The sequence below is a fragment of the Camelina sativa genome, chromosome 19, assembly GCF_000633955.1.
Source record: "Camelina sativa cultivar DH55 chromosome 19, Cs, whole genome shotgun sequence".
Classification (NCBI taxonomy): Eukaryota; Viridiplantae; Streptophyta; class Magnoliopsida; order Brassicales; family Brassicaceae; genus Camelina; species Camelina sativa.
Genome location: NC_025703.1, coordinates 5,723,187 through 5,740,500, shown reverse-complemented (window position 1 = coordinate 5,740,500; position 17,314 = coordinate 5,723,187). Strand labels below are relative to the sequence as shown.

The 17,314-nt window shown below is 35.2% G+C and overlaps 5 protein-coding genes across 8 annotated transcripts; 2 read left to right on the top strand and 3 right to left on the bottom strand.

Annotated features, from left to right (window-relative positions):
• LOC104765034 (CTP synthase) lies at window positions 730-5,486 on the top strand. The gene is made up of 22 exons (XM_010488691.2): window positions 730-837; window positions 969-1,111; window positions 1,284-1,363; window positions 1,451-1,537; window positions 1,611-1,661; window positions 1,757-1,874; window positions 1,953-2,009; window positions 2,109-2,173; window positions 2,259-2,342; window positions 2,435-2,485; window positions 2,604-2,666; window positions 2,782-2,828; window positions 3,028-3,097; window positions 3,187-3,249; window positions 3,377-3,466; window positions 3,546-3,584; window positions 4,069-4,296; window positions 4,385-4,470; window positions 4,577-4,625; window positions 4,715-4,795; window positions 4,907-5,000; window positions 5,099-5,486. Exons 2-22 carry the CDS (start codon window positions 994-996, stop codon window positions 5,254-5,256), a joined length of 1,779 nt encoding a protein of 592 aa, XP_010486993.1. The 5' UTR covers window positions 730-837; window positions 969-993; the 3' UTR covers window positions 5,257-5,486.
• Window positions 5,605-6,617, bottom strand: LOC104765033 (fasciclin-like arabinogalactan protein 14). The gene has a single exon (XM_010488690.1). The coding sequence runs from the start codon at window positions 6,602-6,604 to the stop codon at window positions 5,837-5,839; it is 768 nt and encodes a 255-aa protein (XP_010486992.1). The 5' UTR covers window positions 6,605-6,617; the 3' UTR covers window positions 5,605-5,836.
• Window positions 7,004-7,971, top strand: LOC104765031. The gene has a single exon (XM_010488684.2). It carries the CDS (start codon window positions 7,106-7,108, stop codon window positions 7,835-7,837), a length of 732 nt encoding a protein of 243 aa, XP_010486986.1. The 5' UTR covers window positions 7,004-7,105; the 3' UTR covers window positions 7,838-7,971.
• On the bottom strand, window positions 7,891-11,528 carry LOC104765032 (protein gar2). Of its 4 annotated transcripts, none has more exons than XM_010488685.2 (10): window positions 11,335-11,528; window positions 11,104-11,255; window positions 10,788-10,888; window positions 10,361-10,697; window positions 9,287-10,096; window positions 9,027-9,081; window positions 8,820-8,881; window positions 8,617-8,723; window positions 8,439-8,526; window positions 7,891-8,306 (listed from the first exon to the last, which is right to left on the bottom strand). In XM_010488685.2, the coding sequence occupies exons 2-10, from the start codon at window positions 11,236-11,238 to the stop codon at window positions 8,061-8,063; spliced, it is 1,941 nt and encodes a 646-aa protein (XP_010486987.1). In that variant the 5' UTR covers window positions 11,239-11,255; window positions 11,335-11,528; the 3' UTR covers window positions 7,891-8,060. The 4 variants fall into 4 exon arrangements, with proteins under 4 accessions (XP_010486987.1, XP_010486988.1, XP_010486990.1 ...); XM_010488686.2 differs by having other exon boundaries at window positions 11,104-11,243; XM_010488688.2 differs by having other exon boundaries at window positions 11,339-11,528.
• On the bottom strand, window positions 16,620-17,279 carry LOC104767471 (zinc finger A20 and AN1 domain-containing stress-associated protein 5-like). Its single transcript, XM_010491491.1, has 2 exons — window positions 16,726-17,279; window positions 16,620-16,657 (listed from the first exon to the last, which is right to left on the bottom strand). The coding sequence occupies exons 1-2, from the start codon at window positions 17,144-17,146 to the stop codon at window positions 16,620-16,622; spliced, it is 459 nt and encodes a 152-aa protein (XP_010489793.1). The 5' UTR covers window positions 17,147-17,279.

Below are 17,314 nucleotides of genomic sequence, written 5' to 3'. Positions count from 1 at the left end.
TTGTTCCATGTCACTTTACTTTTTTTTTAATTGATATTCTATTAAATATCATAAGAAATTAAATGGCATGAGTGGATGACCCAATAACATATTCCTTGAGAATATTATTTCAATAGTATTATTAATCTATAGAAACCCCGTTATATAATAACATCATTACCTTTAATGAAGCCATAAGTGCCACAGCTTGGTGAAGTGTGGTAGATCTTATAATGTACAAAGGTTTATCTTCTTATAATGTTTCCTAAAGGCATTTATAGTCAACAGTCAATTAACCATATCAAAGACGTTAGAAACAATTAACATATTTGTTTTTTTTTTTTTTTTTTTTTTTTTTTTTTTAATTTGGATCATTTTAAATTGTGGGGGATAAAAAAATATATGCGTGTGCACACAATCCAAAACGCTCTTTTTGGGCCTATCTTACCAAAATTATGCAACCTTCCACAAAACAAACACGAGTGTCTGTCATCTCAGAAACCCTAAATTTTTAATTTTGATCTCAAGATTCTCTGAAGGAACAAAAGAGTAAAGTGAATAACAACAGTAAAATAAAATTGACCGTATTGGAATGTCAAATGTACAGTTTCAGTCCCTCTATATTGTTGTTACTCAATCAAACCCTATTTTTGTTGATGTGTAACAAACAAAAATAAATAAATAAATAAACATTGTTGATGTTGAGATATCCGAAATAATAATATTAAACTTATTTAATTGGTTTCGTTTTGGGTTTAAATAAGAGTGAGGAGAGGGTCTCTCGCACTCGCAGGTTATAAGCTAAAGCCGCCGCCTTGAAAAAAAAAATCCTGAAGGCCAAATTTTGTTGGAGCAAAGGTAGGATTCGTTAATTTCGTCTCTCACTTCCTTGTTTTTTTGACTCATACCCTTTAGTCTTCTCTTTGTTGGGAAAGGATATCTCGTCTTAAAGTCTCATTTTTGCTTTACCGTGTTATCGGGTGATTCAGGTGAAGAAGCAGAGACAAAAGGAATATGAAGTACGTTTTGGTGACAGGAGGAGTGGTGAGTGGTCTTGGCAAAGGTGTCACTGCTAGTAGCATTGGACTTCTCCTTCAAGCATGTGGTCTTCGTGTTACTTCCATCAAAATTGGTTAGATTCTTGCAATTTGTTTTCACCACTTTTGATTGCATGTATCACGCTGTATTTTTATTCTTCTCCGACCAAGAATCCGGCTAAAAATGACACCTTTTGTTGTGTAACGACTTGTATTGTGCATTTATAAATCCTTTTTTCAACAGTTACATTTTCTTATTATATGCAGATCCTTATCTTAACACTGATGCTGGAACGATGTCTCCGTTTGAGCATGGAGAAGTATTTGTATTGGATGATGGTGGCGAGGTATGTCATATTGTGATTTATGTCCTGGATTTTTTGATTATCTCAATTAATGCCACTCAAACTGATAGTATTGTGACCCCCTTTCAGGTGGACCTTGACCTTGGAAACTATGAACGGTTTTTAGACAGTACATTGACCCGTGACAACAATATAACAACTGGAAAGATTTACCAGGTATATCTACTTACTTCAGTAGTTATCTTTTGTTAGAACAAGGTTACAAATTTCTGTGTCCTCATTTTTGCAGTCAGTCATTGACAAGGAAAGGAAGGGGGACTACCTAGGAAGAACTGTACAGGTTCATTTACATTATGTTCTTTTGCTCTTACCTGACTTCCTCTCGTTTTAATTTGATTTGAGTGTTTTGAACAAAGCTTTTATTTTCCTTTTAAGGTGGTTCCTCATATTACTGATGCAATCCAAGATTGGATTGAGCGTGTTGCTAATGTTCCTGTTGATGGGAAGGAAGGTCCTCCTGATGTCTGTGTCATCGAATTAGGCGGGACTATAGGTACTATTTGTTGTCTTGTATTACTTTTACTGACAATTGCTCAGAAGAGTGGCTTTTATTAATTTATGTTCTGTACAGGTGATATTGAATCTATGCCCTTTATTGAGGCCCTTGGTCAATTCTCGTATAAAGTTGGTGAGTCGTGCTCTAATTTATATTAACTTTTGAAGTTTCAGTAATTTTATTAGGCTATTACTTATCAGCTCCGTCACTGCATCTGTCTTTTGTTCTTAGGACCTGGTAATTTCTGCTTGGTTCATGTCAGCCTTGTGCCTGTTCTCAGTGTTGTTGGTGAACAGGTAATTGCCTTTATAATTGATATCTCCCATGGAGGTTCTAATTTATTATTTTCTAACAACTACGCTATGAACATCTGTATTGCAGAAGACTAAGCCAACCCAGCATAGTGTGCGGGGACTCAGGAGCCTTGGTTTGACACCAAATATCCTAGCATGCCGCAGCACGAAGGTAATTGGAGCTCCAATATATTCATGTGCTTTAAGTGTTGATGTTAGCTATGGATTTTGGTTTTTAACCTTTCAGTTCTGGTTTTGTAACAGGCACTTGAAGAAAATGTCAAGACAAAACTATCTCAATTTTGCCATGTGCCGGTATATATTGTTCAATTTCTGGTTTTCATTTGCTCTTCTTAGATCAGGGAGGTCAGATCTCTCTTCAAAAGACCCCTGTCCGAATAAACTTTCTGTCTGCTTTTCTATGGTTTCCTAGGAAGTGAATATTGTAACGCTCTATGATGTTCCAAACATTTGGCATGTTCCGCTGATGTTAAGGGTAAGCACATTTCTCTTGAATAGTTTCTTACTATACTTACGAAAGCAAATGAGCTTGTTCCCATGCTCGATTTGTTTTTCTTATCATTCTTTTGGTGTTAACGTCTCCAAAATAGGATCAAAAGGCTCATGAAGCGATCTTAAAAGAGTTGAACCTTCTTAGGTTTGTCTCTGAACAATCTTTTTTTTTTTTCGTCTAAATTTAATTTTCGTGCCCCAGCAAGCACATACTCAGTTCTAAATAAAAAGGCGTGAATTTACTAAACCTGAGATCCATCCTTTGTTCCCTCCGGTCAATGGATGTTTTCTCTAAGCTCCACTATAACTTGTCTGTGTTGACTTTTCTCTTGTCTGACATGCAGTAATGCTGTAAAGCCTGACTTGGCAGAATGGACTGCAAGAACTAAAATTTATGACACACTGCACGTTCCTGTTAGTCACCTTTTTCGAAATATTTTTTTGAATACCAGCGTGTCTATATAATTCGAACCATTGTTTATTCTCAATGGTCTTTTCTTCAGGTGAGAATAGCTATGGTTGGAAAGTACACTGGCCTTACTGATTCATACCTTTCCGTGTTGAAGGTAATTGGATCTGTGTGTTCTTAAACAAACCAAAAATTGTTATGCATATACTTCATTTCCGTAACAACCGTGTCTAACATTGAGGATTCTTAAAAATGGCTTCTGTCTCGCGTCCTTTTCACTGCAGGCCCTTTTGCATGCTTCTGTTGCATGTCACAAAAAGCTTGCCATAGAGTGGGTTGCAGCCAGTGACCTTGAAGAGATAACTGCACAGGAGGTGAGTCTTGCTTTCGTTACTCTCAGGGTACGGCAAAGGTATATAGTCTCATGAGCTTTTGTATGACTTACTGTTGCAGACGCCAGATGTCCATAAAGCTGCATGGGATCTTTTGAAGGTAGGTCAATATTAATGGAGCCTCGCACACCAATTCGGTAAATATCTTTGACTCAAAATTCCGCTTGTTGCAGGGTGCTGATGGTATCCTAGTACCAGGAGGGTTTGGTGNATTGTTATGCATATACTTCATTTCCGTAACAACCGTGTCTAACATTGAGGATTCTTAAAAATGGCTTCTGTCTCGCGTCCTTTTCACTGCAGGCCCTTTTGCATGCTTCTGTTGCATGTCACAAAAAGCTTGCCATAGAGTGGGTTGCAGCCAGTGACCTTGAAGAGATAACTGCACAGGAGGTGAGTCTTGCTTTCGTTACTCTCAGGGTACGGCAAAGGTATATAGTCTCATGAGCTTTTGTATGACTTACTGTTGCAGACGCCAGATGTCCATAAAGCTGCATGGGATCTTTTGAAGGTAGGTCAATATTAATGGAGCCTCGCACACCAATTCGGTAAATATCTTTGACTCAAAATTCCGCTTGTTGCAGGGTGCTGATGGTATCCTAGTACCAGGAGGGTTTGGTGATAGAGGAGTGCAAGGGAAGATACTTGCTACAAAGTACGCCCGTGAAAATCAAGTTCCTTTCCTTGGCATATGCCTGGGAATGCAGCTGGCTGTTGTGGAATTTGCCCGCTCCATTCTCGGTTTTCATGATGCAAACAGCACAGAGTTTGAACCAGAAACTTCAAGCCCTTGCGTCATATTTATGCCAGAGGTACTTGACCATCTGACTCTGTCATTTGATTGATTACATGTGTTCCATGTATCGAGTATCTATTTATACTTGTTCAATCTCTTTTTAGGGATCCACAACTCATATGGGGGGCACAATGCGCTTAGGGTCAAGGAGGACTTACTTCCAGGTTGCTGATTGCAAGTCTGCAAAGCTGTAAGCACAGAACTCATTTAAGATATAGTAGCACATGATCACTCATAGGATTCATTTCCAAAACCTATATAACTTCTTCTTCTTCTTCTTCTTCTTCATCATTCAGGTACGGTAATGCAAAGTTTGTTGATGAGCGACACCGGCATAGATATGAGGTAATATTTCAGCTTCTTGTTTTTTATATGTTCTTTTCCTTAAGATTTCTATTTAGATGTTGAAAGTGAAATATATGAATTATTGGCAGGTTAATCCCGATATGATATCAGAAATTGAGAAGGCTGGCCTCTCTTTTGTTGGGAAAGATGAGACTGGGTGTCGTATGGAGGTAATATGCTCATGGAAAACTTGTTGAATGTGTGACTCAGTTTGAGCTTAAACAATACATGAATGCTTTCGTGATGTTGTGCTTCATTGTTCTTACTGGCTTGGTGTGCAGATTGTAGAACTACCAAGCCATCCATACTTTGTGGGTGCTCAGTTCCATCCTGAGTTTAAGTCCAGACCTGGAAAACCTTCTGCATTGTTTCTAGGTAAATTCTAGGTTATAGTTCGATAGTTCTTTTAGCACATCTGTAAGATTCTGTGTTGATGGTGTTTGTGGCTCACTAAGAAACACTTTGATTAACAGGTCTTATCGCAGCAGCGTCTGGGTGTCTAGAATCAGTTTTGCAAACAGGTGGCAAGGTGAACAAAGTTTCAATAAATGGAGTAGCCAATGGAATTGCAACGGGGAAAGTTCATCAGAACGGCAATGTGTACAGCAATGGAAACGGGCTTCACCACTGACTCAAGAAAGGAACAATTTTACTGCATTTTCTAAAGTCTTTTTTTTCTTGCTTTTAATCAAAGCTTTCTTCAAGCCAGCCTACATGTATAGTCCCTGAGTTTTGTTTACTTGAGACTTGTTAAGTTTCGTTGTTAGGGTATGGGAAAAGACATGGATATGAATGTGCTTCCTGTTCTTGGGTTGCTTTTTGCCTTTCATAGTTAAAAAATTAATAAAGATCTATAAACTAGTTTCTTCAGAACTACACAAACACAATGTTTCTTCCCTTCTTTGTGTCGTATATTTCATGTAATGCAACCAAACAACGAGGTACCATTTGATTAACAAACATTGATATCCAAGAATTATTGAGTCTTACAATTTTCCCACATCTTTTATTGTATCAATTTATTCTCCCCAGAAACTTATCACGCTTGGTCTTTTCATTTAGTGTTCTTGGTTTTTTGCTGTCACGCTTGGTCTTTTACTGTTCTTGTTTTTTGCTGTCACCGGAGCTGAGTTTGTTTTATATTTTTTTGGCTTTCCTTCCAATACCTGAACTAATCTTGTTTAGTTCTTGCACTCTGTTTCTCATCGTCTTCAAGCCATGAACCACCAAATGGATGACATCAACAGCGTAAAGGCCAACGCAGGCAGAGAATTGATCCTTGAAACTCCGTTGTCTGAGTCTGCGCTTTTGGAAGGTCCATCAGCAGCGGCCCTCGGAGCAAAGGATGGTGGTGGTGGTGGCTCGTCATATTCATAATCATCATCATTAGGTGATTCTGCAGGGCGTGGTGGAGATGATACCGGTGACAAAGGAGAACCAGTAGGTGCATTATCAGCTTTAACATCAATCATTATAGCACTACTAATATGAAGCACCGAGATGTTAAATGGTAGTGACGCTACAGAGTCTAGAAGCTCAGCGTTCAGATCAGGCCCGGGAACGGCAGATCCAAATAACACGTTTCCGTCTTTCGTAACTGTTGCGTTCAAGAACCCTTGTTGGCCCCTAGCTTGGCCGCTTGATTGGAAAAGAGTGGTGAGGAGTACTGACTTCTTGCTCAGATTCTTAAGCTTCTTCTGGTCGTAGTAATCTAAAATGATGTGGAGGCTGAGGATCTTCTTGATGAGGTTGGTAGGTTGGCCGGAGAGGGAGGAGATTGCGCCGTTGGAAACCACAAGGACGGTAATGGTTTGACGACTGTTGATGGTAGAAGCGAGTTGAGTTTCAGAGAGAAGTTTGTTGAAAGTGGAGAAATCATCGTGCTCGTTTAAAATGTTAGTGATGTTGAATGAATTTGATGTAGTGTAGAGGAATGTGAAAACAAAGAAGAAGAAGAAGAGAGTTAGTGAAGAAGACATTATTTCATGTGGTTTGATTGATGAGCTTTTTTAAAAACATTGTGGCATTTGGCTGTGAGCTTTATAGAGTGTGTTTCTTTATTAAGACATGAGGAAGAGAGTGTGTTTCTCCAAACTTTGAGGGGAACATTGTTTTGTTGTCTTGGATTGACAGCACTTGTCGGAACCGATTATACTGCTCAATTAAGCGTTATGATATTCACTTTAGAGTAAGCCACTTGTTGCACATCGAGCGAGTTCTATGAATTAGGCATACGAGAGAGTAATCAAACCATATTAATGTCTGATTTGGTTAATATCGACGTTGGACAGAATAAACCAAAGGATCCGGTTAAAATTGATCTAAACCGTTGACTAGTCTAGTACGGAATTAGAGAGGAGCTATAAAGAGTGAGCCACCAAAATTGAAAGAGTGAGCCAGCCACCGAAATTGGCAATAACAAAACCCTAAAACTACGTTGAGCTTATTCTCCCTTGTCTGTATCGAATTCGGCGACGACGATGATGATCTCTCGTCGATTGGTTTCCAAATTCCTTAAACCTTTGTCTTCTCAATCACTCCACGTCACTCGCCGTCAACTCCAATCCTCATCATCTCCCATAAGAAACCATCTGATCCACGGATCGGTAACTCAGGAGCTAGGTCTGTTAAGATCCTTTTCTGCTTTCAACATCGACACCAAGCTTCGATCTGAAACATCATGGTCGCCGAGGTATTTCTCGACACCAAGCGGAGATGTTGAGCCGAAGAAGCCAGAGGAGTCGAAGCCAGATGAGCAGCCGAAGTTCGAAGAGATGAAGCACCAAGAGATCGAAGGGCCAACGGTGGAACGCGATTTGTCGGCTTTGGGAAATGAGACGAGACAAGTGTTGGAAGGGATGATGAAGAACATGTACAGTCTAAGTGGAGCTTTGGGTGCTCTGGGTTTAACTCAGCTGGTCGTGGGAGCTACGATTTTGTATGCGACTAAATCAGATCCGATGAAGGAAATGACAATTCAGAGCTGTATTGCGTTTGGATTCCCGTTTGCTATGGCGTTGATGGTGAGACGATCGTTGAAGCCAATGTATTTCTTCAAGAAGATGGAAGAGTTAGGGAGGTTGCAGATTCTTACTTTGTCACTTCAGGTTGCTAAGAATCTCAATTTGTTGTTCGTTAGAGCTCGTCTTGTTTCGATTTTGTGCGTTCTTGGGTTGTCTCTTGGAAACCTCTTCCTCTTGTTATCACCATGAGAGAGCGAGAGCTATTGAATTACAACTTCTATATTTTGTTTTCTTCTTCAATATTAATCCAAAGATTTTTAAAAAAGCATAAAAAGTCGATACAAAGTTTTAGAGTAGCTTTTTTTAGAGACAAAAAGAAAAAACCAATTTGAGAATAATATCCGAAAGGCAGATGATGAAACTCATCTTCCTTCTTTTTTTACCTACGCTCTTGACTCTCTATTTTTGTCTTTCAATCGTCTGATTTTGATTCTGTTCGTACGTAAGTGAGACTACGAGCATTGTTGGGAGCATTGTTTCCAGTCTCAGCTGAATCGCGCTTCCATTGCATACTCCTGCCTCCAGCCCTCGCAACAGAACGGCCTCTTAATGCACCACCTCCTCTAAAGTATGCGGGTGCTCTTGCAAACCTTCCACCTCGAGACCATGTCATGCTTGATGCAGCCTCCTGCTGTTGCCCACTGCTTCCTTTCACAATCTGCATCCATCATACATACACACAACTGAGTCCTTATATCCAATCTAAGATTGATTCTAACCAATCCTCAAGATCATAACAGACGATAATTGCTATGGTAAAACAGAATTGAACATGTGTTTCCATTTGTACCTTGAGAATCCGAGACATGAAAGAGGTACCGTCGAGAGACAATGCATTCTCTGCAGCTTCTTTGCGTGTGAACTCGATATACGCTGATCTGCAAAGGGCAATCAACTCAGGTTCCCCATGACTCAACTGTGACATAGTAAGACAATAATAATTAGGGTCATGAATTCAGACAACTTACCCATTTGGTTGTCCTGTTGCTGGATCTGTAACTATGATAGCTTTAAGCACTTCACCACACTTGTTAAAATGCCTTGAAAGGCTATCCTTGGTAGCACCAAAATGAACCTGTTTTTACGACCAATCACATTCAAATCAATACACAAATTGACAAGTTTTGCCTCAATTCCAGTGCAAGGGTAAATAAACATAAACAATTATTACATTGGCGACAAAGATTGTCCGAGTGCTAGCATCTTCCAACGGGCGGGTCGTGGATAATGTCCCTGCAAATGCCAGCATATCATCTTAGATCAACTTATCCATTAGAATTACATCAACAGGAACGAAAGAAGTGAGTTTGCCAAGGAAAGAAAGAAACTTCAATCCCATGAATCTTCAAAAAGCTCAAGACTGATATTAACAACTCACCAGGAACAGATTTATTGGTTGTTGAATCTTCTTTCGCATTGACAGCAGGTTTTATCTGTCAAAGAACAACAAGTCAGCTTGTATTAGGAGCCATGTTGTTGTCACTCTTACAAACGAAATAAAACATCACAACATAGCCTTGACGGGTAAATATTAGCAAGAAACTTTCAAGATGTTTTCTATTTCATGGCTAACAAAATTTGGAAGAAGCCTGTCATTGAAAAGCTAGTAAGAGCATGCATATATAACATGAAACTTACATTTCCATTCCCTATTGCATCACTCTGCGTAGCTGATTGTGTGATAGTTTCACTAGAAACCATTCTGCCTGCGTCCATATATCTTTGCAGACCCACATCTGGTACTTCCATCTGCCCCTCTAACTTTACTGTTTTCCCTGTCTCTACATTGCCGGAGAAACTTGCTGTCTTTTGCCTGGTTGCACCTTCAGTAAGGTGATTTTGATAATTCATCCCTTTAACTCTTTTAGGGTCATCGACTAAACGATGCTGCAGACTATTAGGATTGTTAATTCTGTTCCCAAGGAAAGTACTCGGGTGAGGAAAATTAGCACTTGAACTGAGTCTGCCTCGATCAGAGGCAAATTTTGGCTGCAAGCCCGTGTCAAAAGTTGGCATGTTCTCAACATACACTCCATTGTTGTCAAGACGGTGCGTGTATTGAGGATGTACCGCTTCCGGATCATCGCTAATATTCCTACATTCATTCTTAGGAGAAACTTTACCAAGTACCATATGTCGGTCCAGGGTCTCAGAAGTAGACTGGCTAATTCTGTCAAAGACACTTCTCCCAGGTTTTGGTTTTTTGGCATCTTCGGCTGCTTCGGCAACAGCTTTCATTACAGAGGCCATGGGATCCACAACCCTCGCTACAGATCGAATTTTCCGAGCTGGGTTGGTGTCAGATGATTCTTGAGTAGATGTGGACACCACTGAACGAAGACGTTTTAATGAGGATTCAGTCGAACTATTTGCTGGCTTGGGAATAGCTAGAGCATCTCGCACAGCAAACTGAAGCAGCCGGCGAGAGACATCAGGTTTAGCTTCCCTCTATCAAACAAGTTAACGAAAACAAAATCAGAAAACTATAACCAGTATCCGTACAATAGCTTTACCGCAGAAGATGCATTAAAATACTGGAACAACCCCACGACACTAAGTTCATAGTAATTAAGGATGTCTGACATGTAAGTCCCATAAAAAGCAGAACGCAAAGGTTATGACAGCCCATCCAGTAAACTATTTTCGCATTTTTCTAATCCAAGTATTGCGTGATAGTGATTGATATTCAATAGACAAGTACAAAACACAGACCTGTTCATTCCGCGAGTCATCAGTTCTAGACTTTTTCCTGTGGGATTGAGACTGGGGAGATGGATACCTCTTATTATGTCGTTGTTTGTGATCTTTATTCTCATAGTTATGAATTTTATGAACCTCAGAACTCAGAAGAGGAGGGATCTCAGAGACATTAGTTGGCTGGCTTTTCCATTGTCTACCACGGCGTGATCGTCCCTTTTCAGGTTCAGAATCCATAACCCCAAGTGCTTTATCCTCATTCTGACTGCTTATCAGTGAGCTTTTTACGGTAGTTTTCTCAACACGAGAATTAAAATACTCATCACCACTTTCAGAGATATGATCCCACAACCTGCATACATCCTCCAAGTGAATATGAATTTCTAGATACAAAAAAGCAATAAAACTTTGTATTCACAAGGGGTAAGAAATGTATGAATACCAGGCCACAAAAGAATCGCTATCATCTCCAAGAAATATCTTCAATTCATTATTTGCTTCCTCTTTTCTTCTCCCATTTCTAAGCAAAACTATCACATATTCCTGCAAGCAATGTCATTTGAATTGTAACATCATCATCAAGGCACACTAATGTTATATTCCAAAAAAAAATCAGCAATTCTACCTACAAGTAACACGAATACCACAATTCAGCTAAACTAAAACAAGGAGAGCAATCGTTGTACAATTACCGACCCAAAAGCGATTCCAAATTAAGGGAAGAAACAGAGAGTTGAGAATTAGAAAAAAAATCGTACCACGAGAGTGTCATCCGTGTAATCGCCCATATACTCCTTGAGTTTATCCATGACAATCTCTTTCAACTTCACCACTCCTCCATCACTGAAATCACCATTGAAGGTCCGATCATCGACTAGATCAGCGCTTCCCATCTCCTCTGAAATTTTCCCTTACGAGAGATTATATATTAAAAACAAGAAAAAAAACCCAACTTTCCACCGGATTGAGAATACCACTAAAACCCTAACCTACAAGCGATTCAATTTCGAGAACAGATATAATCTAGGAGCTCCGGGGTTGGTGGTGGTGATGGTGGTGGTGCTAGGGTTTGGGTTTCTGTCGGAGAAATCCAGAGAGCCGAGTCGATTCGTAATTATTAATCGAAAGGGATTTGCTTCGACGGACGGAACTAATTATAAACGGGGGACCTTTTGCGTTTCAATTTAATTTGCTTAACATTTATATTTTTCATAATTGGGTTGGGCCAAAAAATAATACTACTATAGTATTAGGTGCTCCAACTTTGAGATATATATATATATATATATATATATATATTTTTTTTTTTTTCTGGTTAGAATTATATAGTAACCAATGGGAAATTTGCTAAACTTTTTGTTTATTTACTTTTGTCCCAGTGACTTCTTTTCTTAACACAATTTACTAAAAAGTGTCAAATATGTTTTCGAGTATTTGTACAGTCACGCGTTACAAAAAAAAAAAGAGTTGGTCTAAAAAGGTTCATAATTAATTCGTACTCCTACGAAATACTATAAACTTGTTGAAAATATCGAAATTTACGAAGATATTAATAAATTTCACGAGATTATTATACACACTTTACAATTTTGTTCATCTTCATTCTTTGAATGAATTTTCATATGTAAACCAATGAATCATACTAAATTTTAATCCCCGTCTTAAACTTTTTCAAAAACTTATAAAAAGGTTTGAACATAAAACACTAAACTCGGACTAGTAAACCTTTTAATCTTTACCATCGTTAAAACGTTGTCGACACTCGTATATTAATTACATCCCTCACCTAAGCCTCATCTTCCAAGCATTTTAAAATATGAAAAACAAGTTAGCCTTTGTATAGTTTAAACAATTTTTTGAAAGTTTTTGTATCCTAAAATATTAAATGAACTAGATAGAGCACAGGTTGAAATTCGTTTTATTTATATTATAATTTTTATATAAAATATAATTTATGTGATTGTTTTTAAAAAAAAAATTTGGATAAAACATTATGCAATAAAATCATATGCTAAATATGATGACTTGAAAAAAGACACATATTTTATAAGTTTTATGTTGTTAATGATTCTAGATAAGTATTCGTGCTATAACACTGGTAAATTTTATTTTATACAAAATTTTGTATATTTTATATTTTAAAATAAAATTTTAATATGTTGTATTAATTTATGTATGTGAAGTTATTTCAACAATGTATATCATACATCATGACTTGAATGTCATTATAAGACATAATTTTGTAAATTTGGTTTTTAAAAAGTGAATTATTATATTAAGAGTAATTTAATATATTTTTATACTTTTGGTTTAAATATACTTGGTTTCTTCAAAAATTTTCATATTATAGTGACATATTATTGACATTGCTATAACAAATCAATTTAGAATGTTTATAGTTTCTAACTTTTATATCAAATTTCAATATATTAAAAATATTTTAAAATAAATTATTTAAACTTTATTATATTATATAAAATTATAAAATTCAAAAAAAATATAAAATTAAATTCAAATATTCAAATTTTGACCCGTTACTCAGTAAATTTTTAATTCAATATATATTTTTAAAGAGTAATATTACTAAAGCTTGAATATTTTATAGATTGAACAATTTATATTTGTTTTTAAAAATTTAACTTATGGTATCTCTGGAAATAAAACTATTTTTTAATTATAATAAATAATATGATAATTTATTTGTTTCACAAAATAAACTCATATATAAAAATGAGAGGTGAAATATAATGATAATTAACAAATTAATATGTTAAGTTAGATATTAAAAGATTATATTTGATAAATAATTTAATAAAGGAAATTAATATGGTAAGTTAGATGATATAATTCTTTAGAATATTTTCTTTAAGATTTTCGGAAACAACGTATTCTAATAATTAAATCTTCCGAAAATAAATTAAGGTTGCATCCACTATTTAATTTGTAACCAATTAATGTATAACTTATTTGTAACCAACTTATTAAAATTATATAGTCTACAAAACAATATTGTGTACTTCCGTTTTATTATAAAAAGGATACTGTTAGTTTTGTTACTAATCTGTGAAACAGTTCTCAGTTCTGACTTCTCTGATAGTTGCATGAGAATTGAGGTATACAATATGTTGTTGGATACATATTATGAGTAACTTGTTGTTTATAGCTTACAAATCCTACAATAATGCATCGCAATTAAAGATTGTTAAGTTGACAATAAAATAAAATCGTTCTGCATCGGCATTGGTTGGTTGGTGTTACGTACTACGTAGCCATTGTTTCGTTAAAAGTCGCAAGATAATGCATTGAAAACAATTATTCAAAAAGATATTTGAGAAAATACGTAACCTCTCGTTATGATATTAAAAAAACAAAAGTAGAATTTATGATTTTAATATGTAATGCTTTTTATTATATAATTGACCTTTAAAAAGAGAAAATAATGGAACACATAAGAAGAAGATGATATAGCAAATCAAACACGTTATTGGTTGCTGCTGCTATATATTATACGCCAAGTAAAGTTTTGTCGAGAGAGAGAGATCTGGGGTTTAAGAGTTGTGTGAATATAGCAAATCAATACGATATACTAAGATGTAATGATAAAAAGTTAAGAGTCAAAAGTTAAAAAAAAAAAAAAAAAAAAAAAAAAACCCCNATTAAAAACAAGAAAAAAAACCCAACTTTCCACCGGATTGAGAATACCACTAAAACCCTAACCTACAAGCGATTCAATTTCGAGAACAGATATAATCTAGGAGCTCCGGGGTTGGTGGTGGTGATGGTGGTGGTGCTAGGGTTTGGGTTTCTGTCGGAGAAATCCAGAGAGCCGAGTCGATTCGTAATTATTAATCGAAAGGGATTTGCTTCGACGGACGGAACTAATTATAAACGGGGGACCTTTTGCGTTTCAATTTAATTTGCTTAACATTTATATTTTTCATAATTGGGTTGGGCCAAAAAATAATACTACTATAGTATTAGGTGCTCCAACTTTGAGATATATATATATATATATATATATATATTTTTTTTTTTTTCTGGTTAGAATTATATAGTAACCAATGGGAAATTTGCTAAACTTTTTGTTTATTTACTTTTGTCCCAGTGACTTCTTTTCTTAACACAATTTACTAAAAAGTGTCAAATATGTTTTCGAGTATTTGTACAGTCACGCGTTACAAAAAAAAAAAGAGTTGGTCTAAAAAGGTTCATAATTAATTCGTACTCCTACGAAATACTATAAACTTGTTGAAAATATCGAAATTTACGAAGATATTAATAAATTTCACGAGATTATTATACACACTTTACAATTTTGTTCATCTTCATTCTTTGAATGAATTTTCATATGTAAACCAATGAATCATACTAAATTTTAATCCCCGTCTTAAACTTTTTCAAAAACTTATAAAAAGGTTTGAACATAAAACACTAAACTCGGACTAGTAAACCTTTTAATCTTTACCATCGTTAAAACGTTGTCGACACTCGTATATTAATTACATCCCTCACCTAAGCCTCATCTTCCAAGCATTTTAAAATATGAAAAACAAGTTAGCCTTTGTATAGTTTAAACAATTTTTTGAAAGTTTTTGTATCCTAAAATATTAAATGAACTAGATAGAGCACAGGTTGAAATTCGTTTTATTTATATTATAATTTTTATATAAAATATAATTTATGTGATTGTTTTTAAAAAAAAAATTTGGATAAAACATTATGCAATAAAATCATATGCTAAATATGATGACTTGAAAAAAGACACATATTTTATAAGTTTTATGTTGTTAATGATTCTAGATAAGTATTCGTGCTATAACACTGGTAAATTTTATTTTATACAAAATTTTGTATATTTTATATTTTAAAATAAAATTTTAATATGTTGTATTAATTTATGTATGTGAAGTTATTTCAACAATGTATATCATACATCATGACTTGAATGTCATTATAAGACATAATTTTGTAAATTTGGTTTTTAAAAAGTGAATTATTATATTAAGAGTAATTTAATATATTTTTATACTTTTGGTTTAAATATACTTGGTTTCTTCAAAAATTTTCATATTATAGTGACATATTATTGACATTGCTATAACAAATCAATTTAGAATGTTTATAGTTTCTAACTTTTATATCAAATTTCAATATATTAAAAATATTTTAAAATAAATTATTTAAACTTTATTATATTATATAAAATTATAAAATTCAAAAAAAATATAAAATTAAATTCAAATATTCAAATTTTGACCCGTTACTCAGTAAATTTTTAATTCAATATATATTTTTAAAGAGTAATATTACTAAAGCTTGAATATTTTATAGATTGAACAATTTATATTTGTTTTTAAAAATTTAACTTATGGTATCTCTGGAAATAAAACTATTTTTTAATTATAATAAATAATATGATAATTTATTTGTTTCACAAAATAAACTCATATATAAAAATGAGAGGTGAAATATAATGATAATTAACAAATTAATATGTTAAGTTAGATATTAAAAGATTATATTTGATAAATAATTTAATAAAGGAAATTAATATGGTAAGTTAGATGATATAATTCTTTAGAATATTTTCTTTAAGATTTTCGGAAACAACGTATTCTAATAATTAAATCTTCCGAAAATAAATTAAGGTTGCATCCACTATTTAATTTGTAACCAATTAATGTATAACTTATTTGTAACCAACTTATTAAAATTATATAGTCTACAAAACAATATTGTGTACTTCCGTTTTATTATAAAAAGGATACTGTTAGTTTTGTTACTAATCTGTGAAACAGTTCTCAGTTCTGACTTCTCTGATAGTTGCATGAGAATTGAGGTATACAATATGTTGTTGGATACATATTATGAGTAACTTGTTGTTTATAGCTTACAAATCCTACAATAATGCATCGCAATTAAAGATTGTTAAGTTGACAATAAAATAAAATCGTTCTGCATCGGCATTGGTTGGTTGGTGTTACGTACTACGTAGCCATTGTTTCGTTAAAAGTCGCAAGATAATGCATTGAAAACAATTATTCAAAAAGATATTTGAGAAAATACGTAACCTCTCGTTATGATATTAAAAAAACAAAAGTAGAATTTATGATTTTAATATGTAATGCTTTTTATTATATAATTGACCTTTAAAAAGAGAAAATAATGGAACACATAAGAAGAAGATGATATAGCAAATCAAACACGTTATTGGTTGCTGCTGCTATATATTATACGCCAAGTAAAGTTTTGTCGAGAGAGAGAGATCTGGGGTTTAAGAGTTGTGTGAATATAGCAAATCAATACGATATACTAAGATGTAATGATAAAAAGTTAAGAGTCAAAAGTTAAAAAAAAAAAAAAAAAAAAAAAAAANTAGCTACAATCATGACGATCGGAGTAACGGTGTTCGGAGCAGAAAAGGTCACCGCAACGACACCTGAATCCGGTCAACCCGACCTTCTTCCGACAACCGGAACATCGGTTAACGATCTGTTGATCTCTCTTAACTGCATCGATCTCTCGTGGACGAATCACGACTTTAGCTGGCGACGACCTGAGGTTAACGGATCTAGCTGATCTCTTCAAGACCGAAGAACCGGAATCAACGACAACACTAGCGGTCGCGGAGACGAGGGAAGCGTTGAAACATTTCTGACACATGTTGTTAGTCGCTGGATTCGCTGTAACGCCGCAGTTATTGGTACAAAGCGTCGCCGCCGTTGTTGTTGGTGTCGTCGTCGTCGTCAAGGTTTCTAGTACTTTGAACTCCGTCTCTTCCTTCTCCGTTCTCTGCGCCATCGGTCTTTTATTGAATCTCTCTCCTTTTGCTTTAGCGTTCCTTCCTCCGGCGAGTTCACAGATCGAATTAAGGAGGAGAGAAGGAGAGAGAGAGAGAGATGAAATGGGGGGGGGGGGGAGAGGAATAGTGGATGGGCCTTATAGAGACGCGTTACCATCTCTCGTAAT

What these genes read in the sequence shown, in the direction of transcription:
- LOC104765034 (XM_010488691.2), top strand. Translation starts at nt 994, where the DNA reads ATGAAGTACGTTTTGGTGACAGGAGGAGTGGTGAGTGGTCTTGGCAAA. An exon ending in TAGCATGCCGCAGCACGAAG is followed by an intron (nt 2,343 to 2,434) that starts GTAATTGGAGCT and finishes GTTTTGTAACAG; the next exon opens with GCACTTGAAGAAAATGTCAA. An exon ending in AAGAGATAACTGCACAGGAG is followed by an intron (nt 3,467 to 3,545) that starts GTGAGTCTTGCT and finishes TTACTGTTGCAG; the next exon opens with ACGCCAGATGTCCATAAAGC.
- LOC104765033 (XM_010488690.1), bottom strand. Translation starts at nt 6,604, where the DNA reads ATGTCTTCTTCACTAACTCTCTTCTTCTTCTTCTTTGTTTTCACATTC.
- LOC104765031 (XM_010488684.2), top strand. Translation starts at nt 7,106, where the DNA reads ATGATGATCTCTCGTCGATTGGTTTCCAAATTCCTTAAACCTTTGTCT.
- LOC104765032 (XM_010488685.2), bottom strand. Translation starts at nt 11,238, where the DNA reads ATGGGAAGCGCTGATCTAGTCGATGATCGGACCTTCAATGGTGATTTC. An exon ending in ACACGGATGACACTCTCGTG is followed by an intron (nt 10,889 to 11,103) that starts GTACGATTTTTT and finishes CATTGCTTGCAG; the next exon opens with GAATATGTGATAGTTTTGCT. An exon ending in GCAACAGGACAACCAAATGG is followed by an intron (nt 8,527 to 8,616) that starts GTAAGTTGTCTG and finishes TGCCCTTTGCAG; the next exon opens with ATCAGCGTATATCGAGTTCA.
- LOC104767471 (XM_010491491.1), bottom strand. Translation starts at nt 17,146, where the DNA reads ATGGCGCAGAGAACGGAGAAGGAAGAGACGGAGTTCAAAGTACTAGAA.